The sequence below is a fragment of the Myotis daubentonii genome, chromosome 16 (assembly GCF_963259705.1).
Source record: "Myotis daubentonii chromosome 16, mMyoDau2.1, whole genome shotgun sequence".
Classification (NCBI taxonomy): domain Eukaryota; kingdom Metazoa; phylum Chordata; class Mammalia; order Chiroptera; family Vespertilionidae; genus Myotis; species Myotis daubentonii.
The window spans coordinates 15,279,481-15,307,340 of NC_081855.1; the positions used below are offsets into that span (position 1 = coordinate 15,279,481).

At 51.9% G+C, this 27,860-nt stretch overlaps 1 protein-coding gene across 3 annotated transcripts in view; it reads left to right on the forward strand.

Moving 5' to 3' along the window:
- The first annotated feature begins 811 nt into the window (after positions 1-811).
- The window catches only part of GAS7 (growth arrest specific 7), a 207,304-nt gene continuing 180,255 nt past the window's right edge, over positions 812-27,860 (forward strand). Inside the window, exon 1 of one of the 3 annotated variants that reach the window (XM_059668629.1) lies at positions 812-1,463. In XM_059668629.1, the coding sequence (XP_059524612.1) occupies positions 1,281-1,463 (183 nt within the window). In that variant the 5' untranslated portion in view covers positions 812-1,280. The remainder of the gene's footprint in view (positions 1,464-27,860) is intronic. The other 2 variants (XM_059668632.1, XM_059668628.1) reach the window with 2 other exon arrangements.

Sequence of the window (27,860 nt, forward strand, 5' to 3'; positions counted from 1 at the left end):
ATAGGGAGCCATGGAAGGTTACTGAGCAAGATGTAAGGGTGGGCAGTTAGAAGTATACAGAGAAGGTCCAGCTATTTATAGTTTAGAAAATGCTCTTTAAGTTTCTCTACGAAGTAGGCTAACAAAGAAACCCAGCTTTCTTTTACTGCTTTACTCTCAGTTTAAGGTCAACTTCCTTCAGCTCCCATATTCACTGGTCTTGGTCGGTATCTGGAACATTCCGAGGAATGTGGCAGCCTCCCAGGAATGTTTGCTGAGTAAATGAGTGTGGCCCATCTCCGCATCAGGAGAACGGGCACCCTGGACTAGCCCCTTTGCATGCAAAGCAGTGAGGGCCCGTCCTCTTACCGTTCCCTTCATTTATTTCCAAGCGTCTGCTTCTAATTCTACCAACTCCAATTCGTCCCTTCCCGGTGGTGCCTCCTGGTAATACACTGCCACCCAGCAGGCCTCCGGCTCTGGCGCCAGCCTTCAAACCTGTCTTTCACCCATTGTTCAGTTTCCAGCGAGTCAAGTTCAATCCCAGGTTCAGCCACCAAGGTGATGGCCACAAACACATTCCCCTACGGGCACCTGGGAGGGGGCGCCCACAGCCACCCACCACCATACCTAGAAAACAGGCACAGAGGGGGCGTTTCTATTCCAGCGGCCCTAGGTGTTGGGGGTGTGAATGAGAAGACCCCTCCCCAGTGACCAGCCCCCTTGGCGAGCGAGCGCCCAGCCCTCAGCGGGCGTGGCCGCTCTGGTCCAGCCCCCGCCCCGCCCCCCTCGTCGCGGAGAGAGATCCTCGCTCGGCCACCCAACCGCCAGCCCCTCTCCACGTACGCCGGGCCACTCCCTTGCCGCGGAGCCCCGCGCAGGGTGATGCTCGGGACCCCACCTCTCCGGGGAGCTGCGCATTTCCGCGTGCCAAGGCGGCCCCGGCTCCGGCGGGCTCGCGGCGGTGGCCCGCGTTCCGCGTCCCCGGGAAGTTGTCTCCGGAGCCCGCGGCGCCTGGGTCTCCTCCCCCTGAGCCCCGCCCCCCCGCCCAGAGCTGGGATCGGCGAGCCGCCCGGCCCGGGGGCGTCGCCGCCTGCTCTCCGAAACCAGCGAGTCTCTGCTTCCCTGCGCGGAGCGCGCGTTCTCCGCCTGGCTGGGGACCCCCGCGCACCCCCGAGACGGCGCGCGCTCAGAGCGCGGGAGCCCGGAGCTCCGGGCGCCTGGGACCCCGCGGAGCTACTGCCCAGCCCGCGGGGCTCGGCAGGGATGCAGGCTGCGCTGTGAGCCCAGGCGCCAAGGCCATGTCCGGCGCTCGCTGCCGGACCCTGTACCCCTTCTCCGGGGAGCGGCACGGCCAGGGGCTGCGCTTTGCCGCGGGCGAGCTGATCACGCTGCTGCAGGTCCCGGACGGCGGCTGGTGGGAAGGCGAGAAGGAGGACGGTCTCCGCGGCTGGTTCCCAGCGAGCTACGTGCAGTTGCTGGAGGTAAGGGGCGAAGGGCCGGGGGTGGGGAGGTCTGGGGCTCCGGTCCTTGGCGCGCTAGCAGACCTGTTGCCTGCACCGGGGCTGCCGGAGCCGCCCCTATCGGAGGGGCGCCCCGGGGGCAGCAGTTGCGCGCCTGATCCGTAGTTCCGCGCTCCTGTGGATGGTGAAGGCTGCGGGCGCCCCTTGGGGAGCGTGCAGCTCTGCGATCGCCCCCTGACCGTCCCCCCGTGCCGCGCCTCCCGGCACATCGCGGCGCCCTGAGGAAGCGAGAACTTGTTGCGTGTGCGAGTTCTGGAGAGGGAGGGCGGGCGCGTTCCCGGCAGTGCTAGGGGCCGGCGAAGGGCTGAGTCCAGCGGTCTACGGGAGATGCACCAAGTATCTGGGACTGGGAAGTGGCACCCACTTGTCCCCCCAGCCCCGCGTCTGCATCCCGGAGCCCGGAGCCTGCAGACCCGTGGACGGTCCTGCTGTCCCGGATCAGGCTGCCTGGCCGCCTCGGGCCGCCCACTTGCTGGTCAGCTGAGCCTATCTGGCCATCAGCCCGAGCCCCATCAGCAGGCTTGACTCAGGGGTGCCACAGCCTCCAGCCAGCATCCCCTCCCGTTCAGAATCTGAAAGTGGCTCCTTCCTGGGGTTCTGGCCTGACCCCAGGGCTACAGGGGACCTGTTGAGCCAAGTCCACTGGCTGCTTATTGTCTGGGTGACAGTTGGGAGATTTCTCCGTCCTCTAATCGCTGAGCTCATGGTTACAGCCTGAGCGGGGATCGGAAGTTTCTAAAGTCCTGGAGGCGGAGGAGGGTCGGGGTGGGGGAGGGGGAGGGAGAGATGACCTTATAGGACATCTCCTTTAGTAAAAGGCCCTCTGACCCCGGGAGTGTTGTAATTAAATGAGCGGTTCCCCGCCATTGTGTGGGTATACAGAACGTCCTGGTAAAAGGCTGCCCAAATCATGGAGACTGAATTTGTTTGTAATTTAACCCTGACCTACTTCACAAAGAACAAAGTAGCAAAATTTGACAGAAAATGCTGCGTGCAGCTCCAGAAAGAAGAGAAAGGAAAGCAAAGAAGAAAGGTAGAGGTGCAATGGTTACAGGGCGAGCTTACCTGGGAAGTACCCTGTGGAAACCTTATCAGAGATGGAGCCTGGCCTCATAGAGGCACATGATCCAGAGCAAAACCACAAAGTCCCCATGAATGAATTACGCAATAGCATTTGAGAGTATGTAGGCTGCAGAGTACATTCCTAACCCTCTTGGTTCTGTATTTCTGAGCACCTGTGAGTGTAGGAGAAGCTCAGGTGCACAGATTGGGGTGTGAGGGTGAGCAAGTATAGTTTCCTATGAAGGCCTGGACCCTCTCTTTTTTCTAGGTCCGAAGCCCCGAGGGAGACTCCTATTTTAGAGTTCCTCTGGTGGCCACACTTTTCCAGGAAATACTGATGTGGACATTTGGCTGTCGGATGTCTGTCTGGCGAGGAGGCGCATCCCTGGCTGGACTCGGCCAGCTGTGTTTTGGGTGGGGGCGAGGCTGGTGGATGTGTAGCCTGTGTTAGTAAGATGGAGTGTCTGCATTTCTTAGTGGCGGGAAGGGAGGGTGGACCAGACCCAGGGGACGAGCTGAATGATCTGCTGGGACAGTCTTGGGTGTGTCTGCCACATCCCGCGGTATTTACATACTTAGGAAATCTCTGGTGCCTAAGGGGCTTTTCAGACAACTCCCACTGTGACTTGTGACAGAAGGACCTCTGGGTGCGCAGCTCTGATGAGAAGACCTTTCATTTGTGGAGTAGCTACTAGGCTGAAATACTCGGTGCTAGGCATGGTACATACACTGTCGCCAGTTCCCCTCACAGCTCTGTGAAGGGGGGGGGCACCATACCCATTTTACAGGCAAGCAGACTGAGTATGAGAGAGGGGGAGGGGATTGCCCAAGGAGTAATGCTTGCATATTTGCTTAGCAGCTCAGGTGGCTCAGAATTACCTCTGTGACGGTGTCTCTTTTAAACACGGCGGCCTGGGCTCAGTTGTCCTAAAAGGCCAGTGAGGGAAGGGTGTGGATCCATGTGGGAAGGGACAAGTGCAGCCCTGGAGGTCGGCATGGTGGCGACAGCATCCCTAAGGGGAGGCTGAAATACTGGGGCTGAAATGAGGTCAGTTGCTCCTTCCCACTTGGAGCATCTCTCGCGCTAACCCTGAAGCTTGATTTCCCTCAGAGCCAGTTGGTTTCCCACAGGTGGAGGCAGGGGGTGGGGTGGGGGGTGGAAGTGGGGGTCTGCGCCCTGAGCCCTGGCACTTTTCAGGGCCAAAGTGATGCAGCTTTGACAGAGAGGATTGTGGACCAGGCCCTTTGTGTCTGTGAGCCTCATCCAGGAGCAGGCGGGCTTCAGGGCTGAGGACTGGCCAGGGATGGAGGCTATGCAAGTAGAGCCCCTGGGGATGGGAGAGTCCTCAAGGACAGACTGACTTATGGGGAATGCAGAGCTCTCAGAGGAGTTGCTGGGGGTGGACTGGCCAGCATATGGAAACACGAGCCTGGAGGAACACCAGCCAGATGTGTGTCAAGGCTCAGAGTTAGTGCAGAGACCAGGAAGCCAGAGAAGGAGCCCGCTGATCCTGACAGTGGTAAACCTCATGGATGTTTGCCAAAGGGGTGACTGGCACCGAGCTTGCTGGGGCCTGGAGTTCAGAAGGCCAGGGGAGCTCTTGGAGACAGCAGTGTAGACAGAATGGGCAACACCAGTCTCCTAGGGGAGGAGTGGGATGGTGGGTGCACAGCTGAGAATGTCACCTCCACTGTAACCGCCACCCCATGTGGAAAGAGTGATACCAGAAAACTCCATCTTTTTATTATTATTATTATATTTTTATTGAGAGAGATAGAAACATCAACGATCAGAGAGAATCATCAATCGGCTGCCTTCTCACGCACCACACTGGGGATCGAGCCCGCAACCTGGGTATGTGCCTTGACTGGGAATTGAACAGTGACCTCCTGGTTCATAGGTTGACACTCAACCACTGAGCCACGCCGGCCAGGCAGGAAACTCCATCTTGGTGGAAGATGGCACTAGGGGTTGAGAGCAGTATGTGCAAAATGGACACTCCCCAAGGATTTCTTCCTTGTTCATATGAAAAATAAAAAAGGAGAACTGAGAGCCCAGCTCTGCAGGAAGCATGGCCCATGAAGGGGAGCTGGAAGCTAACCCTGAGAGGGCTGACAGATCTGCCCTGGCGGCCCGCCAGGCCTCGGGGAGCGGCCAGTTTGGTGGGTTCTGAGCCTGGTTCCTGGGGAAACCTCTTTGGTCAAGACTCCGTGGAAAGGCGCAGCCTCTAGAAAAGCCTCAGAGGAGTGTGGAGGGCCCTGGTGGTGGAACTAAGGACTGGCCCCAAGGATCCTGGCTCTTCAGGGCATGGGGCAGCCTTCCAGGGGCTGCCAAGGGGAGGGGAGCAGCTCCTCCCACAAAAGGGAGGGGGCCTATAGATCAGACAGACCCACAGCTGCTGCCTATAACGCATAAAGGCCCATAGGTAAAAGCAGCCAGAAAAAATCCTTCTGGAGGGTCTCCTCAGCCATGAGGAGGGAGCGGGGTGGAGAACTGTTCTAACATTAGAGACATGGCTGAGGAGGAGCTGTGATGAAGGAGGCCTGATAGGAGGCTGGAGTCCGCAGAAGTACATTCTGTGGGCTCCAAGCCAGGCCCGCGATCACCTCCCATAGACTCGGGGGGCCTAGCAGGGGAGGAGGTTGCCACCAGACTTCCGGGTACATGGAGGCTGAGGAACAGCTTCTAGGAAGGACAGATGGAGGAGGGGGCCCAGATCTCCATCCCCAGGGAAGAGCTGGAGAGGCAGACATGGTCCAATGGCTGGACAAGTTCAGTAGCTGGAGGGCCTAACCCTGGCCCAGGAATTCCTTGTGGCCTGCTTTTACGTGGAATGGAGATAAGAGGTCAGAGAGCTGGAAGATACTGTAAGATATCTGAAGAAGCCCCCAGAGCTTTGGGAAATAATTCTGGGGTTAATAAGATTGGAATGCAAACACGACAGAACTTTCCTTGACCTACATGCTGTTCCTGGAATCCACGAGCTGGCTGGAAGGTCTGGACCTCAGGTACAAACAGAAGAGGATGCTGTTTGCCAGGAACTAGACAATTGGAGAGAGTCACCCTTGAACTTGGCCTCTTTCTCTCTGCTTTCTCTTCCCTGCTGTGACTGTGCTGCAGAGTTTATGAGGTTGGCTGTGGGAGAGAGAGGTGGAGCTGGGGGAGATGGCTGTGCTATCGATAACTAAGGAACGATGTTTTATCTAATTGCTATGCAACAAGCCACCACAAAACTTAGTTCTCAGAACAACCGTTTATTGTTACCGCACACATTCTGTGGGCTGACAGGACTCATTGGGTGTTTCTTCTGCTGGTCCGTCTTAGAGTCTCCCGTGCATCTGGAGGCAGATGGCGCCCGGAGCTGGAGTCCTGGAGTGTCCCCTGGCCTGGACCCTCCAACATGGTGCCTTGGTGTTCTTCCGTGTGGCTTTTCTCTCCACGTGGTGGCTCATCCTTTGGGGCCTTTCCACGTGGCCTTTTGCTTCAGCGGGGCACTTGAAGTTTCACACGGTGGTTGGCTTCCAAGAATGCGAAAGTTCAGATTGTCCAGCCTTCTTAAGGCACTTCAGTCAAGGAAGCCACAGGAACAGTCCAGATTCAGTGTGGGAGGGAGGTGCACACAGGTGGATTCAGGGAGGCCGGGCTCACGGAGGACCATTTTGCAGACTCGCTACTCAGAAGGGTAGGGGGAAAGCAGTCCGGACAGATGATCCATTACAGAGGAAGCAGTGCCAGGCCAGACGGAGGAGAGGGCCTCCAGAGGGAGGGAACTGCAGGAGGCTTGGCCGTCTACTAGGAAATCCTCCGTTGCCATCCTTGGCGGAGTTTCTTCTTTTGCAAGATGCCAGGGATTTCTTCATAAAGGCCACACAGTAAATGATGCAGCTGAATTTGCAACCCGATTTTCCTGTCCCTAAAGCCTGGGTCTGTCCACTGGCCCGTTGACATACCAGTCCAGCATTCTCAGGTCGGAGCTATTTGATGCCAGTTATTAATAGACACAGAGCTGCCTGACATCTGGCAGATGTTTGACAAATTGATTTTAGTTCAGGGCCTCTCTTTCTGTGATGGGAACATTTCCTAATGTGGGTGTGGCCTTGTCCCTCATGCCAATAATTTTTAAGGCGGTCATCAGCTCTGTTCACAAAAGGTGTAATTAGGGCCGGTGGCTCGTGGAGAATGCAATCGTGACCTAGAAGACCAAGGTGCTGCTTTCAGCAACTTCACTAATGTCATCCTGCCCTTTGACTCGGGCGGGCTGTGGCCCTCATTTGTAGCTCCTGCTGTTTGCGTGTCTATCTTTGGCCCAGCCCCGCCCGCCCACCTCTGTTCAGGAGGAGCCTTCCCTCATGTACTAGTCTGTTCAGATGGCCTCACCACAGGACTGCAGAGCAGTGGGCAGGGCGTACAGATGCTGTGGATCAGGGCATCTCCAGAAAAGTTCGCCTGGCAACAAGTCGGCAGGAATCCATGACATGTTAACCACCACCCGAGTCCCACGTCCATTACCACTTAGAAGCATGAATGAGATGCTGACCTTCCTGTACTCGTCCCAGCCTGAAAGGGCCCAGCTTTTACCTAATGGCCTGGTTGACTTCGCCTGTGAGCATGGAGGCTGGTCCCCACTTCCCGGGTGAAAGAAAATGTTTGGTAAACCAGGGAGCCTTGTATACATGTACAGTGTTAGGCTTTTTATTTTTTTGTGTTTTTTTTTTTAAATTTGATTTTTAGAGAGAAAGACAGGGAAAGGGAGAGAGAAAAAAAACATCGATGTGAGAGAGAAACATTGATTGGCTACCTCCCGAATGCCCCCTATTGGGGATCAAGCTCGCAACCTAGGCATGTGCCCCAACTGGGAATCGAACCGGCATCCTCTCTGTGTACCGGACAACACCCACCAACTGAGCCATAAGAGCCAGGGCGGAATTAAGATTTGTAGCAGGCCACTCCAGGGGACGTTGTTTTTCCAAATTGCTCTCTTATTACTCACAGCAGCAGGGTGACACATGACAAGCTTTCTAATAGAACGGCAGGACTGATCCCCTTGTACTTCATTGTGCAATTAGTGTCTGCCTCTCTCTCTGCGAGGCCAGGCTCCAGGGGTTGGTCGGTACCTATGGAGAGAAGTGGAAATGGTGGCCAGCAGGGGTTTGGCATGTCCTTTGGCGAACCAGAGCCTGCAGGACTGTGGAGGTGTAGATGTAACAGGTGTACGATCGTGTGAGGTTTCTGTGGACTCATGGGGACTCACCCACCTCTTCCTTTCACACTTAGTGTTTTTCCTGACTACCATCTGATAAAGGTTGTTTTTAGGGGAACTTTCTGGTTCACTGAATTTGCCTCATTTCTTGAGCTGGTATCCAGCCTGGATTCCAGGTACTCAGATTTCACATGTGCAAACTGAACTCGGTCTCTCCTCCCTTCACTGCCTTCTCCCCCGGCTCTTCATGCTGGAGCGAAAGTCACCAGCATCTGTTGTCCACCGCATCACCTGACACTGTCCCTCTGCCCTCCTCCCTTCCTCGCTGCTTCCTCAGGTTAGCAAGCCTTGCCGGTTCTCCCTCAGACACACTCCTCAAAGCCTCTCCTTCTCCACTCGCGTCTGCAAACTTTCTGTAGAGGCCAGGAAACATTTCAGGCTTCGCGCCCAGGAGACAAAGTCGAGTCACAGCTGCGTCACTGTCACTCGCGGGGTGCCAGAGGCGGTGAGAAGCCGTGAGAGCGCGCATATGGTCCCTGTCACAGCACTCAGCTCTGCCTTCGGAGTGTGGAAGCAGCCACAGATGATCCCCGAGTTAATGGGAGTGGTTGTGTTCTGATAAAACTTTATTTATAGACACCGAAATTTGCATTTGCTTTAATTTTCATGTGCCCTGAAGTCTTCTTCTTCTTGTGCTTTGTTTCAACCATCTAAGACGTCAAAGCCATTCTTAGCTTACGGCTGTATGTAGTTTGCCAGTCCCTGACCAAAAGTTAGTCAGTCATTTCATCCAGCAATCTCTGATTGAGTGCTTCTGATGGGCTGTGAGCACTGTAGGTGCTGGTGGTGAAGTCGTGAAAGGTGTAGATGGTAAAGGAGCAAGAAGAAATAAGGTCCTTTCTAGGGAGCGTGTGGCCAATAAAACAGGGGACTGCGATGGAGTGGGAGGAGCGGGGTAGAGCTGGTAAGACTGTCAGGGAAGGCTTCTCCAAGGAGGTGGCGGCATTGAGCAGAGACCTGACTGAGGCACAGGAGCCAGCCATGGCAGTATCTGGGGAGACATGATTTGAGGCAGAGGCACTACAAATGCAAATAACCCTGAAGAGGAGAGTGTATTTGATATATTTGAGAGACCAGACTATTCCAGAATGGTTAGAGAGTGGTGAGCAAGGGCAAGAGAGGTTGGGATGGGATAGAGAGGGAGGGAGGTAAGTGGGACAGTCTCCCCCACCCCCCGATATATGACACTTTATATTTCTATAAGAATTTAATTTATGCATATATTTTTATTGATTTCGGAGAGGAAGAGATAGAAACATCCGTGATGAAAGAGAATCATTGATCGACTGCCTCCTGCACGCCCCCTACTGGGGATCGAGCGCAACTGGGGCTTGTGCCCTGACTGGGAATCGAACCAGGATCTTCTGGTTCATAGGTCAACGCTCAGCCGCTAAGCCATACCGACCAGGCAGATGTAATTTATGTTTTGAGTCCCTACTCTGCGTGGTGGGAGGCATGTCCTGTCAGATAATTTGGGATTTTGTTGCCCTTCCCCCAGGTTTGCATTTATGTTTTGGGGACTTAGCTAAAAACTTCCTTCCAAGGATCCAGGTGCTCCTCATTGTCACTTGGGCATCTGCTGTGCTGCCTCCCCGCTGTGTGCGTTTCTCTTGTCTGTCCGCGCGATTGCCAGAGACAGCCTCCTGTCGGAAGGGTCCCTCCGTCTGGCACTCTCTCCTCTGCTGAGCAATTTTTGGGAGGACAGGTATTCTTCTTCCGCCTCCACTGCTGTGCTGGTAAATGTTTAACCAGCTGGGGGCGGGGGGGTGGGTGGAGGGTTGAAGGTGGAGAGAGGGAAGTCCCAATTTGTAGCTTTTGTCAATTTCAGGGGTGTAACTACTCTCCCCATGGCTGTATGTTTCAAGCATCTAATAATTTTTTTAATTGCACATATTTGACATATACTAGTAGCATTGGCTAAAGTTGAGGTGTTAATTTGATGCACTTATATATCGTAAATGATTGCCATTACAGCAATATTTAGCACCTCTATTACATTACATAATTAACCTTTCTTTAGAGCGGTTGGTAGATAGTTTCCGAAGTGCAGCAGAAGCCTTTGGTTTGATGGAAGTGTGGAGAGTGGATTTGAAGAGGGCTGGAAGGGAAGCCAGACCAGTCAGGAGGCTTGGCGCAGGGCGGTGGAAGTGAGATGGTGAGAAGTGGATGGATTTGGAATCTATTAGAAGGTGGATGAACTGGAGCGGGGAGTGGGGCTAGCAAGGGGCCTCACCTCTTGCAGATCAGTTGCAGTGCACTTTTTCCTGCTGGACTTTCCTCGTTGGTGAACCATTCATTCGGCCACCAGAGATCTCTTCCTTGAAAAAATGATGTAAAAAGCAAATAAAAATTGGGCAAAAATCAGTATCTTTAATGCTGAAAGTGCTTTTATAAATTATTTTTAAAACACAGGAACACACCAGTACAAGAATGGCAAAGAGCTTGGGTAGATACTTTATAATAAAAGATATACAAGGTCACCAGCACATTCAGTATCACTAGTAATCAGAGAATTGCAAATTTTTAAAAAGATAGCTTTAATAAAAACTGTCAAAAAGAAACGAATGTGTATTGGCAAGAGTGTAGGAAAATCGTCATATGCCCCCTCAGGGGAAATCTGGAAGTATACCTTAAAATGTAGCACGCACGTGCGCTCTGATCCAGCAATTCCAGTTGTGGGAATGACTCCGGAAGCATCTGATGGAGGAGCTGTGTGCCCAGAGTCCCCATGCAGCGTTGCTTCTCACGGAACACGAGCTGTTAAAATGCGGTTCACCTGTGAGCAGCACAAGGTCAGGCATGCAGGGGGGAGCTCTCTATAATGGAACTGAATTGGAAACATATAAACTGTTGGTCAACCATGCCTAAGTGTTTTAATGGAGTTAGTACAGTTCAGGGTTTGCCTATGACGAGGCAAAAAGAGATGGTGTGTCCAGGAATGAGTTGCTTTCTAAAAGCAGGGACTGTGTGTGCCATGCATTCTGTACGTATCCTTTTGTGGGAAGAACAGGTTGAAGAAACAGTTGCTGGCCCAGGGCCCCGTTCTTTTAAATATCCTTAGCAACAGCAAATCTTTGTCTTTCGAGGGGTGGATTTGATTTTTTTTGGAAACAGCCAAAATTCATTGGGAGCCAAGTCTGGTGTGTCTGGCTATCACCATGTTGCAAAAATAGAATCGAGAGCAGCTTACCAAAAAGCATATGGTACAATAAGATAAAAGCATAACTATGTGAGGAAATCTGGGGAAAGGAGAAAATAAGATGGAGTGAAGTCTGAAGAGTGAAGAGGCTAATGAAGTAATGCCCTTTACGGTATAAAAGGTCCTACCTTCAAGTAACGAAGTGCTCGAGTAGTTCTCCATGGCCAGTAACAGAAATGTCCTGAAAACGGGCAGCATTGTGTGCTTATGGGCTGTATCAGTCAGGATGGGTTAGGACTTGCTGCCATAACAAACCCTCATCTCAGTGGTGAAAACAACACGGTTTTGCTTCTTTCTCATGCTGCAAGTCTGCTGCAAGTTGGGTTAGGGTTGTAAGACCTTCTGGGACTCAGGATGACGGAGCAACCAGTATCTAGGATCTTGCTAGTGACCATGTTAAAACAGCGTGTTTTTAAAGCTTCTGCTCAGAGGTGACACCTGACATTTGTGCTCATATTTTCATTGACTACAGCACAGCCACACCTAACTTTAAGTGGGTGGGAAAAGTCAGTCCTAGGGTGCCTGAAGGAGAAAAGGAGCAAGCTGAATACATACGGACGGACAGCTCTACTGACCACCCGTACTCAGGGGATGCCCTCTGTCTTCTCTATTTCAGGCTTGGCGTTTTACCAGAATGGTTCTGTATCCTAACACAATTGTGGGTAGCTGCTCAGTGCTTCTCATACAGATTTCAGTGCTTCTAGAGCAGTGGTTCTCAACCTTCCTAATGCCGCGACCCTTTAATACAGTTCCTCATGGTGTGGTGACCCCCAACCATAAAATTATTTTCATTGTTACTTCATAACTGTAATTTGGCTACTGTTATGAATCGTAATGTAAATATCTGATATGCAGGATGTATTTTCATTGTTACAAATTGAACATAATGAAAGCATAGTGATTAATCACAAAAACAATATGTAATTATATATGTGTTTTCCGATGGTCTTAGGTCGAGGCCCCTGTGAAAGGGTCGTTCGACCCCCAAAGGGGTCGCGACCCACAGGCTGAGAACCACTGTTCTAGAGCAAGACTTCTCAGAATTAATCTGATGGATCTTGTTCGATGCAGATTCTGACTTAATAGGTCTAGGAGGAGGCCCGAGACCCTGCATGTTTGACAAACGTTCACTGCTACAAGGACTTACAGCCACAGTGCAGGCCTTGGCAGGTGCCCTTGCTCCTGACAGCCAGGATGAACTCTTACTCTTCAAGTCAGAGCTGCCCTCCCACAAGCTGCCTTTATCTGCAGACATGCTTGTAGATAGTTGGCCAATACTTGGCCTGATCCCAGACTTCTTGGGGATTTTTTTCCTTGAGGTGAATACATCTGTCACAACCTTTGACCACCTACTGTGTGCCCTGCTCCCTGCAAGGCTCGAAGGATACAGCCAAGACTTGGAGCTGAGGTTAGCAGCTCTTCTTGGGGGAGCCCTTGGAGATGTGTTGTTCCCTCCAGGTGACTGACTTTCAGGTCACCTCTCTAGCCTTAAGTTTCATGCATGTTCTGTTGGAATGAATTCCTCCCAGACATTTAGCATTCATCGTTTTTTTCTCGATGCCTTAATTCCTCCTCCCTTCCCATTTGCTTGTCAAATGCACAGAGCACTCCAGGATTAGTCAACAAAAAGCTAATTAAGTTATAAAAACTCTGTAGAGATGATGCTTTACAAATTCTACACAAATGAGTCCTTGTCCTCATTTTATCAAGACAGAGGATCCTTATTTTAGCAGTGGCTCATGGAAGGGTGTCATCGAGGCATTTGTTTTTGATTGCAGATAATTTAGAAACAGCAATAGGAACTTGGAGGCTACTGTTCTCACTGAGCAAGTGCTTTCTTGATAAATAGCCGCAAGCCTTTGTTGTGCTTCGCGTGAAAAATAAAACCATGTTGCATTTTCGATAACCAAGGATATGCTCAACACAACATCTGACCTGGCACTCAGTGTCATGTCTTCAGATTACTAAAGGATTGGAGTACCCGGGGCCTGTCTCCTGGTGTGGGCACATGGAACCTACCGGAACAACATTACAACATTAGCGTAGGGCACGAAGCCTGGCGCCTCTCAGGCATTAATGTGCATGCGGGCCACGTGGGGTTCCTGTTAAAATGCAGATTCTGCCGCAGTAGGTCTGGAGTGAGGCCGAGACACTGCCATTTCTTACTGAGCCCCGTATGACGCTGGTGCTGCTCTGTAGGCCACAGTTTGAGCAGCAGAGCATTTGAGCACCCTAAGGAGTTTTTAAGTTTGCAATCCTGGAATTAGATTGGATTTAGTTTCTTTTTTTTTCCTTTTTTTAATTTTTATCTATTTTTTAAAATTGATTTCAGAGAGGAAGGGAGAGAGACAGATAGAAACATTAATGATGAGAGAGTATCATTGATCAGCTGCCTTCTGCATTCCCTACACTGGGGATCAAGCCCACAACCCAGGTCTGTGCCCTGAGTGGGAATCAAACTGTGACCTCCTGGTTCATAGGTGAACGTTCAACCACTGAGCCACGCCGTCTGGGCAGTTAGTTTATTTTTTTAAATCCTTACACAAGGACATGCTCATTGATTTTTAGAGAGAGGGCAAAGGAGAAAGAGAGAGAGAGACATTGATCAGCTGCCTCCCGTACACGCCCTGACTGGGGATTGAACCTGAAACCTAGCTATGTGCCCTGACTGGGAATCGAACCTATGACCTTCCAGTGTATGGAACAACTCTCAACTAACTGAGCCACACTGGCCAGGGCTTCTTTTTCTTTTTTTAAAGAGGGTATTCAGGGTCAAGGAAAGAACACAGGCTTTGGAATAGACCTCCCTTTGAGTCTGTTTAATGTGAGGACAACAATATTAGGTGGTAAAAAGCAGGTCTGGAAGAGTGGCATCTGGTGTTCTTCTTTGCCCAGAGGGTGCCTTGATCAGGGGGTGGAGGAGGGACTCAGACCCTCGGCCGGGACCAGGCTATGGAGGAAGAAAGGCTGGGGCAGAGTGGTGAGTGCATGGGCGTGGTGGGCCCAGGGTCTTGACTGCTGTGTGAACACAATAGCAGAGAGCGAGCCTGGGATGGACTTGCTAGATACCAACGCTGTTAGGAAAACAGTGGGGACTCGGCCTCCACATCTCGAGGCACTTTATTGGTTCCAAGGGGATGCTTCGTGCCTTGTGTGGTTTGGTTTGTGGGCCAGATGTGAGCCCTGCAGATACCCCAGTGTGGACTGCCCAGACCACATTCAAGGGTAGGGCAGAACCTCTCTCTCTCCCCATGCGGGCGGTCCAGTGCAGGGCATGAGTGGCAGCTCTGAATTAAAATCCTGCCTCAGCCCCTGCTGCCTGAGAGGCCTGGGCAAATTGCAGAATCTCTGCAAGTCTCCCGGGGCTCCAGTGAGGTAGCCGGTGCCTTGGATACACTCTGTTCATGGAGCGTTTGTCCCATATGTTCTGGGGATCATTCTAGTTGAGAGCTGCCAGTTAACTGGGTTTTTTATGGGGGGGCTGCTGGGGTGGGAGAATCCTGTTTCCATGGGCCCCTCCAAGGTCACGGTGCAAGACTATCTGGTTGACTGTGTGGTCAAGGTCTTCAGGTAGGCACAGCTCACTGAGCATCTTATTAGATGGAGACTCATGATTCAGAAGGACTGGGTTTGGCCTGAGCGTCTGCATTTCTAACAAGCTCCCAGGAGCTGCTGGTGTCGGGCCCACACTTTGAGTAGCAAGATTGTAGAGCAGTGATGGCGAACCTATGACACGTGTGTCAGAGGTGACACGCGAACTCATTTTTTTTGGTTGATTTTTCTTTGTTAAATGGCATTTAAATATATAAAATAAATATCAGAAATATAAGTCTTTGTTTTACTATGGTTGCAAATATCAAAAAATTTCTATGTGTGACACGGCACCAGCGTTAAGTTTGTTTTTTTCAAAATGCTGACACGCCGAGCTCAAAAGGTTCGCCATCACTGCTGTCGAGCACTTTTGGGGGGTTTCCAGGACACAGATTCTACTGGATAAAGCGAGTAAAGCTGGCCAGTGCTGGTTTACTGTGGAACTGCTGCGTCATGGTTGCTGCTACTCAGACGGGGCTAATTAGTCTTAATTGCTTCTTACCTGGGTCTAATGGGCCTCTGGCTGCCTGGCTGCCCAGCTGCCCCCAGAAGAGGTTCTTGTGAGGAGGGAAAGGCTGTTTGGCAGGAGAGATGAAATGCAAGAGGCTGCTGGAACGGCTTAACCAGTGGTTCTCAACCTTCTGGCCCTTTAAATACAGTTCCTCATGTTGTGACCCAACCATAAAATTATTTTCGTGGCTACTTCATAACTGTAATGTTGCTACTGTTATGAATCGTCATGTAAATATCTGATATGCAGGATGGTCTCAGGCGACCCCTGTGAAAGGGTCCTTTGACCGCCAAAGGGGTTGCGACCCACAGGTTGAGAACCGCTGGCTTAAGCATTTCTTTTATCTTTGCCGAGTCCTAGAGCCAAGCAAAGGTTTGTTTCCCGGAGCTGGGTGGAAATTCTCTTGATTTATTTTGTTTGGTTACTTTTATTAAAGTATCGTGGACATACAATATTATATTATTTTCAGGTGTACAACATAGCGATTGGACATTTCAATTCCTTACAATGTGATTGCCACAAGGAGTCTAGCAGCCATCTGTCACCATACACAGTTATTACAATAATATTGACTATCTCCCCTATGCTGTACATTATATCCATGACTTGTTTCGCCACTTATAGGTGAAATCTAAAAGCAAACAAAACAAACAAAAGAACCAGTGAAACACAGCAGAAACAAACTCAGAGATAGAGACCAAACTGATGGTTGGCAGGGTGGGGGGGGGGGGGGGGGATGGGTGAAAAAGGCGAAGGGGAGGAAGTGGTACAAACCTCTGGGTCCAAATTCTCTTTTGCAAGTTGCTCAGAAGCTACTGCTCTGAGGGCTGAAAACTGGAGGCCATGCTAGCTCCACAAATCAGGCCCCCCCTCAGCCCTTGGGGCGCCCTGGTCCATTCTCCATAGTGGCTCCGGGGCGGTCATTTTTCTGGCCAGTTGGGTCTGAAGCTGCTGGTGAAGACCTCTCGTAGGCGTTCCATCACCTTTGCTGTGTAATGCGCCTCAGCTTTGCTCACGGGGTCCTTTGTGCGCGGGCCTCAGCCTGCGTCCCAGCTGCCTTCTCACCACTTCTTCACGTGCATCATGCTGTCAGAGGATGCAGCTCTGCTTCTCTCTTTTTTGTTTTGTTAATCCTCACCTGAGGATATTTTTTTCCCCTTAATTTTTTGTTTTGTTTAGATAAAGTGGGAGGGAGGGAGGAAAGGGGGGGGGGAGGAGAGAGAGAGAGAGAGAGAGAGAGAGAGAGAGAGAGAGAGAGAGAGAAGCATGTGAGAGAGACACATCAGTTGGTTGCCTGCTGCACAGGCCCTGCTAGAATGAGCCTGCAACCCAGGTATATGCCCCTGACTGGAACCCGAGACCCGTTGGTGGGTGGGCCAACGCTCCAACCACCGAACCACAGCTGCCAGGGCCAACTTCGGTTTCTCCTCCTGTGTCCTGGCACACGCCACTTCTCTGAAGTAACCTGCCTCCCCCATCTGCTCTTTTACTCTCAATACCTTTTTATTTTTTAAAAATACATTTTTATTGATTTCAGAGAGGAAGGGAAAGGGAGAGAGAGAGAGAGAGAGAGAGAGAGAAACATCAATGATGAGAGAGAATCATTGATCGGCTGCCTCCTGCATGCCCCACACTGGGGATCGAGCCAGAAACCCGGGCATGTGCCCTGACCAGGAATCAGACTGTGACCTCCTGGCTCATAGGTCGATGCTCAACCACTGAGCCACGTCGGCCAGCACTCTCACTGCCTCTTTAAACAATCCTCACCCAAGGATATGTTTTTATTAATATTTAGGGAGAGAGAGAAAGAGAAACAATGTAGTGAAGGCAACAGATAATCCCAGTAAGTGGGGTGAGCGTGCTGAGAGGTCGAAGGATGCAGGGAGCTGAGTCAGCAGTCTTCCCAGCGGATTAACGCCAAAGCCAGGTATTGAGAACCAGTTAATCCAGCTAAAAAGGAAAAGAAAAGAGGGCCATAGCAGAAAAGATGAGCAACCAGTTAAAAATGGGCAAAGGATAGGAATAGACATTTCTCCAAAGATATACAACCTGCTGATAAGCACATGAAAGATGCTCAACATGTTTAGTCATCTGCAAAGAGCGTACCAAACAACCGGGAGATCCCATCACACCCCCAGCCTGGCTGTAATTAAAAAGGCAGATAATGACAAGTGTTGGTAAGGATGCAGAGCAATTGGAGTCCTCACACACTGCTGGTGGGACTTGATGCAGCCACTTTGGAAAACAGTCCGGCAGTTTCTCCATGTTAAACAGAAGAGTTACCACATGACCTGGGAATTCCACCCCTAAGTAGATACCTAAGAAAAATGAAAATATATATCCACTCAAAAGCTTGTACACAAATGTTCATAGGAGCAAGACGCAGCCAAAAATGAGAAACTGATGAATGGATAAATAAAATGTGGCATATCCGTCGAAGGCAGTGTTATTCAGCCATAAAAAGGAGTAAGTACTGACTCATGCTGCCGCGTGGATTCTTTGCCCATTTTTAACGGGGTTACTCATCTTTTTGCTATGGACCCTCTTTTCTTTTCCTTTGTAGCTGGATTAACTTGTTCTCAATCCCTGGCTTTAGTGGTAATCTGCTGGGAAGACTGCCGACTCAGCTCCTTCTGTCCTTCCAGGCCTCTCGGCGCTCACCCCACTTACTGGAATTGCCTGTTGTCCTCACTACATTGTTGGTTTTTCAAGGTCAAGGATTGGGCCTCTGATCTTCATAGACTTCGTCCTCGGGGCATAACCAGGCATAGGCACTGAATTCAAAAATGAAGGACATAATTCAGTCATTTCATCTGTGGTGCTGATGAATACAAGACTCTGGGTTTGCTAACCAAGGTAGTTAGTTATTTGGCTTCACATGGGGAAAAAGAATAATAAAGAGTTTGCTGAGTGACGTTCTTACAGAATCTCTGTTCCCCACCCAGGCGTCTGGCACCTACAAACTGTGGGGAACAAGACAGACCGGGAAAGAGAGTGTGTGCTCCCCAGAGCACAGCCTCCTCGCCATGGGAGCAGGTGACTCGGATTACCTGACGTAGGGCTGCCGCTCTGTGTGAAGTGCAGCACATGATCATTTCCCGCCGCCTTGGACTGTTTGATTACGGGGCACCCCTGGGACCCCGGCGTGGGAGTGATCTGGTTTAGGCAGTCTGCCGCAATGGTGTTTAGAGCTGATCACACCTGGGTTTGGGTGCTGGCTGTATGAGACATTACTTACCTGACCTTGGGCCTCAGTTTCCATATCTTTAAAATGGGGATAAGTAGGCTCACGCCAGAGGATCGCTGTGAAAGTTAGAATTGTCTGCTTTAATGTAAATGCCCCACGGAGAGCCCGGCGCCAGGGCTCAGGATGTGCCGGTGGCCCTGTGGTCACGTGTCCCTGGTTTCCCCCTGGTTCCGTCAGGGCTGAGCAGTATTATTTGCTTTTTCTTAGTAGCAGAAGTCTGCTTCCCCGAGAGTCACTCCAGACCTCTTGTCTCCGTTTCTGGTGGTGACCGTGTCTTTCTGGCTCTCATCACCTCAACTCAGTTTCCATCATGGTTCCTCTAAGCCAGTGGTTCTCAATCTTCCTAATGCCGCGACCCTTTAATACAGTTCCTCATGTGGTGACCCCCAACCATAAAATTATTTTCGTTGCTACTTCATAACTGTAATTTTGCTACTGTAAACAATATGTAATTATATATGTGTTTTCCAATGGTCTTAGGCAACCCCTGTGAAAGGGTCGTTCGACCCCCAAAGGGGTCTCGATCCACAGGTTGAGAACCGCTGCTCTAAGCCCCTTCTGTCCGGGTCAGCGTCACTGAAGCTGCGTTTGCCCAAGGACGCCCGGGGCTTCTGTGGGGGCGTCTTCAGCTTTGTCACAGGGTGTTCAGACCACAAACTTAAAGCGGAAACTCTGTTGTTGAACCACCTGAGTCTCCTCTCATCCGGACCCGCCCTGGGTGCGACCAGGATGAGAATCTGAGCCACAGGTGGTAATTAAGGGGAGTCTTATCTAGAGCGCGTGGCAGATAAGCCAGCCTGTGAACACAGATTTTCTGCAGAAGATTGCATCCACCGGCCCCCGAGACTCGCCCTGCCCGTGGGCAGGTCACGAGTGCTGCACAGGGCCCACCTCTCATTGAGGTGTTTTGTGACACCACCAAGGGGACGTTGATTCCTGCTTTCAGCCGCTGAACTTTTGAGCACATTGTAGGTTCTTTGGGGTCAGTAGTGGGCGATGCTGTGCCCAGTTCCCCTGTGCCCTGGCCTTAAAATTGGATCCTGTTGTGGAGTGAATCTTCCCAAGGGGTCTGCTGGCTGCTCTGGCCAGACGACTCATGCATGCCGGCTAGGAATTTGGGATCTGAGAGACAGTGGGCTGGGTTTGTGGGCGTTCATAGGGACAGGAAGCTTTGAGGCCTGATCTGTGTGGTGGGTGTGGCCACAGAGATCCTGATAAACTTTGGAATTTCAGGTGGCCGTCCTGTGTCACCCAGGAGGAAATGGCCAGAATGAGATGTAGCCAGCGTCTTCTTTCTCTGTGCGGCCCCCACCCCCCGCCCCCAGCATATTGGGGGGAGGGGAGGGGCAGGAGGGGAGAGAAGCCCTGCCAATGGGGGAGATGTTTGAATGGGGGCTGGCGAAGGCATTACCAGGCACTCCAGGGGGACCAGTAGAGCCAGCTCAGGCCTGAGCCCTTGGCTCCTGACTGGGCCGGGGCCCAAGGAGACAGCAGTGTGGGGCATGAAAGGGAGACAGGGGAGTCTGAGCTCCCAGACCCGCTGTTTGCTGTGGTTTCAGTCCCTGGGGACACACTCCAGTGGACTGTGGGGTGGGCCCTGGTCACTCCATTCCTTTCCAGGGTGACTCCGGGGGATTCCTCCTGGAAGCCGCAGGGCTCTGTGGGACAGAGTTTGAAAAGCCTACTGTTAGGGGATGCTAGGTGCTCCCAGTCCTCTCTGCCCATCAGCATTGTGCAGAGTGAGTGCCATTCTGGCTTGTTCCCACTCACTTGCCGGGCGGTGCTCTGCTGGGGTGCTCTGCTCCTCCGGCGGCTGGCCTGTTTTATGATTAGTCTTGGGGAAATGACTCTCCGAGAAGCAGCAGCAGGTGTAAATTATGCCTCACTGCAGAGCAGCAAGAGCCTACACATTCAGCTGGAGCTGCAAGTCTCTTGCAAATGAGAACTGATGTGAGACGCAGGCGAGCCAGGAAGGGTTGCGATGGGACATGCGGCTGGCATGACTGATAGCCACGGGGCGCCAGGTTTTCTCATGGTTTATGGGGGAAGGAAGAGCAACAGTTGTCCTTGGAGGGCAGGACCGCTCGCTCGAGAGAGGGCCGGAGGGAAGTGGTTTGAAGGTGCCAGACACCCCCGAGCAATGGACAAGTTTTCCACTAACCTGATTCTTATAAATAGTTCTTGTATTTCCACTGGGCCAGGAACCCAGGCTGAGGGCTGGTGTCCCCACCCTCACGCTAACTTCCCATGGCCATCCATCGCGGCCTCCTAAAACCTGGGTCCCGTACAGTCATCTTTACTGGCTCCATGCCTGAGTCAAGGCGCTCCTTGTTGGGGCCAACAGGGGCCTGCCCTCCCCAGCCTCCTCCCAGCCTCCTCCCAGCCTCTCCCAGCCTCCCCACTGTCCTCTCCTGGACACACTTGGCCGCCTTTGGAGTCCTTCCGTCTCATGCCTGTCTAGGGAGGAGAATCCTCATCCAGACCAGGCCAGGTGGCCGGTGCTCTCCCAGTCTCCTTCTGGCTGCCATAGGGCCCACGTGTGACCCACATACCACAGGGACCCCCCAGTGACTTGTTTCTGTGGCTGCGCTCTGAGCTCCTCCAGGGCTGGAACCCCCTTCCTAAGTCTCTGTAACCTCCTGGCCCGGCCCAGCGCTTGGCTTCTGTGAGGTCTGGCTCTATAAGTATTTGCTGGCTGGCCAGATGAAGGGTTGAATTAAAGAGGATACGGAGAGCACTTGCCTTAGAGAATTAGGCACATCTTGCTCTGATTTTGACTCATGGCTTAACCAGCCTTTCTCCGAAAGGCGTGAGTGGCCGTGTCATGAGTGAAGCTTGAGGTCATGGAAGACCAAGGTTCAGAGAAGTGTAGCCAGGTCAGCTCAGAGAGCCGAACACCAGAGTAAGGCCACTGGGTCCTGAGAACAAGAGGGCCGCAGGGAAGTGGGCCGCAGGACTGGATATTCAAGGTCAAAGGTGAGCAGGTGTTGCATGGACAGGTCCTCCCCTCCCCGTCCTGCTTCTCTGTGGGTCTCCTCCAGGCACAGTGGGTGTAGCTGAGACCACAGGCCCCATCAGGAGCCCTGAGTTCTAATTGTAGGAGCCCCCACCCCCACACCTCTTGGTTCTTTGACCTTGTTAATATTCATTTTAATACATTTGACCTTCAGCTTCTTCATCTGTCTGAAAGGAATGTGCCAACCATTCTTTTGCCTCTTAGGTTGACTGGAAGGATTTTCAAGGTGGCAGTGCAGTGGGCATGCTTTAAAATTCAGGGGCAAGCCAGTGACAGGTGCGGGGCCTATAGGGGTGGGAGGCTGTGCAAGAAGCGGGGGTGGGGGGCAAAGAGGGGCAGAGGCTGTGCTCGTGGTCCTAGCCGTTCTGCTCTCCAGCAGCCTGTCCCAGTGCACAGTGCTGTGCTGTGGTGGTCCTGATGGACTCTTTGAACTTTGAGGCCAACTGCTCCTTGAGAATGAGATTAAGACTCCCACATCCCCGTCAGAGGGCTCAGCTTCCATGGGGAACCAGGGAGTGGCCGGGAGACACGCCCTGTGCCGGGAGGGACCCTCGGAGGCCGTCAGGATGATGGGAGCACTGGGCACCTGTGATGGGCTGTGTCCTCTCCAAGATTCCCGTGTTCAGGCCCTTACCCTCAGTCCTCAGACTCTGACTGTATTTGGAGATAAGGTCCTTAAAAAGGTAATTAAGTGAAGATGAGGTTAGGAATATCCTCTTTAAGAGAAGGAGAATAGGGCACACCTGCGGAGGCGACCACCCACGAACACGGGAGAGGCAGCATCTGCCCTCCAGGAGGGGCCTCGGGAGAAACCAGCCCTGCTGACACCCGATCCCAGACCTCCAGCCTCCAGACTGTTGTCCAAGGCCCCTGCCTGTGGCACTTTGTTCTGAGCCGGCTCAGCCAGGGCCCTAACCTGGGTTTGGGAAGCAGGCTTAATTATGTGGTTCTGTGTGGGTTTGGAACCTGGAAAACTACAGGGACACGGTGCTTGTCCCCGTTTTTCGGCTTAACACATGTCCCTAGCAAACACGTAGTATGTTCCATGTTGCATGTCTCCTTCATTAGAACAGGAGCCCCGGGAGGACAGAGCTCTGTGTCTGGCCTGTTCCCTGCAGGGCCCCAGGCTGAGCACAGGCGAAGGCCGCTGTGGGCATGGGAACATGTCTTTTGGATGAATTCCACCTGTGGCCAGAAGTCAAATTCCTTACTCTGGGTCGAAACCCGTGTTTTTAATGAAAGTAGCTGTTGTCCCACAGTCAGGTCTCGGCTTGGAGCTCACCTGCGAGGCGACTTACCATTGTTTCTACCCTGTGTCCCCTGTAGCTCTCTAATCTCTGCCCAGCCACCACCTGTGATTAAAATGTGCTAAGAATCAGAGAAGAACGGTCCATTTAGTAGTTTTTGTTTCCACTTGGCGGATGGAGCTCCAGGTTGTACTAAACTAGGTCACACCAGCCAGTGAGGCTGAGCACTGTCACCCTCAGAGGGTGAGGTTGAGGCCCTGTGGTTGGCAAACTGCGGCTCCCGAGCCACATGCGGCTCTTTGGCCCCTTGAGTGTGGCTCTTCCTAAGCCTTGGGAATACCCTAATTAAGTTAATAACAATGTACCTACCTATATAGTTTAAGTTTTAAAAATCTGGCTCTCAAAAGAAATTTCAATCATCGTACTGTTGATATTTGGCTCTGTTGACTAATGAGTTTGCCGACCACTGAGTTAGGCCAACTCCGCGAGGCCAGGGATTTGATCCCTGCAGTGTCCCTCGTACCAGTGACAGTGCGGCCCGGAGCTGGGTTCCTATTTGGGGACTGAATGGGTCTGTCTATACACAGGGCAGGTGAGTGGACACTGCGCATTTCCCACTGGGATCAGCAGGTCTCTGCAGGGATGCCAGCTCAGGCCTGAGCCTTTCCCCTCTTCCCTCTGCCCTCTGGTCTCTCCTTCCCTGGCTGCTGGTGGCTCCGTGTTTGTCTGCAGCCGACCCCCGCCCCCCCCCCCCACCCCGCCCCCCCCCCCCCACCCCGCCCCCATGAAGGCCTCTTGCTACCTCTTCAGGGTAAGAAGAGCAGCGGATTTAGGAAAAGTTATGATTCCCCATGAGTCTCTGGCTGCTTCCCATTCCTCCTACCCTGTGTCCAAATTTCATTTTTCTTTTCTTTCCATTTCCCCCTTCGCCCTCCCCCTCCCCCGGCCCCCACTTTAAGAATGTGTGGTGAAACTCACATAACATAAAATTCACAATTATAACCCTTTTAAAACTGTAGAATTCAGTGATACTTAGACCATTGACAGTATTGTGCTGTCCAGTTCCCGAACTTTATCGTTAGCCAAAGAAAAACCCCATGTCCCTTAAGTAGTCACTCCCCTCTCCCCTCGCTCCCGCCAGCCCCTGCCAACCACTAGTCTGCTTTCCGTTTCTGTGGATTTGACCGTTCTAAGCATTTCATGTAAAAGGAATCAAACGGTAAGTGAGCTTTTGGTTCTGGCTTCTTTCACTCAGCGCGCTGCCTTCGCGGTGCGTCCGCGCTGTGACACGTCAGGGCTGCATTCCTCTGAGTGATTTTCCGTTGTATGAACGCACCCCAGCTGCTTATCCGTTCAGCGGTTGATGGACATTCGGGCGGTTTCCACACTTGGGCTTTGGGAATAGCACCCTCACTTCTTTAGCTGCCTCTGGTGCTGCCCTTTAGTCTCAGTGGAGGCTGCGGGAGAAGCCCTGGATGTGAAATCAGGAGACAAGTTCACAGCCCTACCTCTTGCTCCACCTGTGAGATTTTGTCAAGCCTCAGTTTGCTCATTTCCGAAACGGGTGTAAGATTCTCTGCCTTCCGTACTCAGCCCTGCAGAAGGTTGGCACAGATCGTAGACTGTGGGGCTAAGCCCTTTGATGTCAAATGATAGCTATTTATGTTCCTCATTCCCCTTTGATATATTTTTTTTTTCACTTTCTCTGCTTCCTCTTTTCTCCTTTTGCTAATGGCTGCATTTGAATCCTCTTTTCCTGTCTCCTCCTTTCCTCTTTCCTCAGCTGGCCTGGGGACTCCGTAGGCGTGTTCTGTACAAGCCTCACTGGAGGTGAACAGGTAATGGGGTGCTGCGTGGGCATCCTTGGGAAGGGGGCTGGGTGATGGGGTGAGGTCAGCATTGGCTGGACCTGAGCGGGGGAAAGGTGGACTGCAAAGGCCCTGCCACTCCTTCTGGCTTGGCTTTGAAGACCCAGTTTCCTGACAGCTTTGAGCCTTTAGAAGCCCAGGAAGCAGGCCAGGTTGACGGATACTTAGGCAGATTCTAGAATCCAAACAGGCAGACCCCAGGGGCCCTGGGAGGGAAGCAGCAGATGGAGGTGTGCGCTTTTCTTTACGTTGCTTTGCAAATACTGAATCTTCTGCAGCTCTGCGCATGCTTTCCCCGTGAAGTTTAAGCTTCTTGAAGGCAAGGGCGACGATGGTCTTTCATTTCTCCCCAGTGGCTTGCTCACGGCGCACTCGGAGAGTTCGGAACGTACGTGGTGTTGAATATACTAGTATGTGATAACCTTGTTGTAGTCCTGTAATGGTCACCGAGGGCTTGCACGTAGGATTTCTCATTTATCTTCTCCACAGCCTGGCAAGGTGGATTTCCTTTCTCAAACAAAGAAACTTAAGCCTCAGAGAGGTTAAGAAACTTGCCCAGGACACACAGCCAGCCAGAGGTGCATGTGGGGTCCCTGCCTGAGACCAGCGCTCTCTGCAGCTTCCACCCCCTTCGCAGGGAATTTGCAGCAAAGAGAACCCTGTGGCAGCACTGACTTAGGGAAATGGGAAATGGATCCTGTGCCGGTGGACAACCTTCATTTTGGAGGCATTTTTCTTAATGTCAGAATTTTCAAGTCCCGGGGAAGTTGCAGGTGGCCTTTCCTATTAATCACTATAGAGACCTTTTTCTCAGCAAACTTTCAGAGGAGCTTCCAGGAAAGCCCTTTTCCTGCTAAATCAGGGTGTTCCTCATTTGCTACCAGAGGGTCTGATGGAAGGAACTGTTGTCGTTCTTGGTGACAGGCATGGAGCCAGCCCCGACGATAGTGCAACTTGGAATTAGGCTCCGGTTCACGGCTGAGCTCTGCGCTGGACCAAGTCGCTGAGAAGTCTGGCTCCAACTCGGTCTGGCGGGAGGGACGGGTGTGCTGGAGGGAGGCAGCCCAAGGAAAGCTTGCCTGGAGGAAATTCGGTCAAGATGTTCCATTGTCACACTCTGGGTCTCTTCCAAACCAGACGAGGAGAGGACTGTGGTGGAGGGAGGAAGGCAGCTTTAGAGAATTCCATGAATGGAGCTCAGAGCTTGCTGGATCCTAGGGCCTGCAAGGCGCAGTGAAAGGGGGCTCTTGCCCTTGGCTGGCCCTTCGGCAAATTGCTGAGCTCAGGAAGCATCTGGTAGTAGTGGTGTTTGCTCACTTAGCCACAGGAAGTGGCCACCAGCCTTGGAGTCGCTCAGGGACCCCTGGTGGCATGGTGTGTGTGTGATGGTGTGTGTGTGATGGTGTGTGTGTGATGGGGAGGGGGATGGATGTAGTATTTTTAAGCTTAGTGACCTCCGAGGGGACAGAAGGGCTGGGTGTAGGGCACTTCCTTCATGTTGGAACCTTTTGGCACATGACAAGGCAAGGAGTCCATTCATTGAATGAATGCCCTACAGTGTGCAAGCTACCACTCTCAAAGCTGGAGGAATGGTGGGAAACGTAGTAAACACACATCCTGCCCTCGTCGAGTTTTAATTCTAGCTTAATTTTAGCAAACAAAACTAAGTAATAAACTGTGCAGTGATTTGTAATATTAAATCTGATGGGCAGAGAAGGTCTTATTAGGAGAGGGCATGTGAGGAAAGCCCTGGAAGAGATGACGGAGCAAGTGTGTGGATTTCCGGTAAAAGAGCATTCCAGCCGGCAGTCAGAGCAAGTGCAAAGGCCCTGGGGCCTGAGCACACCTGAAGTTCAGGGCCACGGGAAAGGTCAGTGTGCTGGGCAGAGCGTGTGTGGAGGGGAGTACTGGAGATGGGGGCAGAAAGGTGATTGGAGTGAGGGGTGGTGGGGCCCAGGGCATGAGGACCTGACCCGGAGTGCCAAGCAGAGCCATTGGAGACCATGGAACAGGTGATTGACATGTCCTGGCTTAACGCTTATAACATCACTTTCTTGCTCTGTTAAGAACAGATGGGGGGTCAGGGGAGGACGCAGGTAAACAGGAAACAAGAATGGAGGGAGGGAGATGAGTAAAGAGATTGTTGCAATAATACAAGTGAGAGATGATGGTGGCTTTGGTCCAAGGTAATAGGTGTTGACATGGTGGAAACAGTTGGATTTTGGGGGTTTTTGAAAGTGAACCCACTGGGGTTTTGTGATGGATTGGATGTGTCAGGTTTGAGGGAGAACTTGAAGATGGTTCCAAGGTTTTGGTTTAAGCCACTGGAAAGAAGGAGCTGGTATTAAGTGAGAAAGTGAGGGTTAGAAGCTGTGGGTTTTGGGAAGCGATGCAGTGTGTTTTGGACGTGTTGACTGTGAGATCTTGAATGTGTTCGAGTAATGACACTGAGTAGGCATTTGGGGAGATGACTGTTGAGGTCAGGGGAGAAGTCTGGGCTGCCGTGATCATTTGGAAGTTCTTCTGGTGTCGATGGTCTTCAGGCTGCTGTACTGGATAAGATCACCCAGGAAATGTGCATAGAGAGAAGAGATCCAGGGATGGGGTCTTCGGACACCCCAAAGCAGGTGGGGAGGAAGCCAACTGCAAAGGAGGTTTGGCCAGGGGCGTGGGGAGAAAACCTGGAGACCAGGACAGTCTGGCACTGGGCTCTGAGCAGGTTCCCCAGGGTCATGGGACATTGCCCATTGGGAGCTCTTAAGGGTTAGAGGCTCTAAGGGACAGAGGCACACTCCAAATACAGTCTGAGGTAAGCCTTGTCCTTGTAGCTCTGATGCGCATTTTCTAGTCTTGTCAACATCTGTTTCGCACAGGCGTAAACCTGTTAGCACGGCTGAAGTCTGTGTTCGCCTTTCTCTTCATACCACCCAGGCCTCACCGGCAGTCCCATCCACAAACGAGGAATGGATTTTTAAAATTATTAGTTTTTAATCACACAAGTCACGTATGAATTAGACTCTGCGTCCTTCTGCAGTGGGAGGAGGAACTGGTTCTTGGGTGGAAAAAGTAACCCAGGCCTGTCAGTGGTGTGTGGCCCTCCGGAGGTGAAGGCCACGGAACACCAACAGACCCACCGGAGGTCTGTGGCATGGACATTTCACGGTGGTGGGAGTGATTAGGAAGCACGTGTCCTCAGAGGTGCTTTAGAGGGTGATCATGAACAAAGGCTGAGAAACCGGAATTAGATTCAAGTCCCTTGGACGTCCTTTCCAGCACCCCGTGGAAACGTTTCCTGATTTGTGGGTTTAGTTCTTATTTTAAATAAATCACCAGAATGTATTATTTCTTAAATTTTG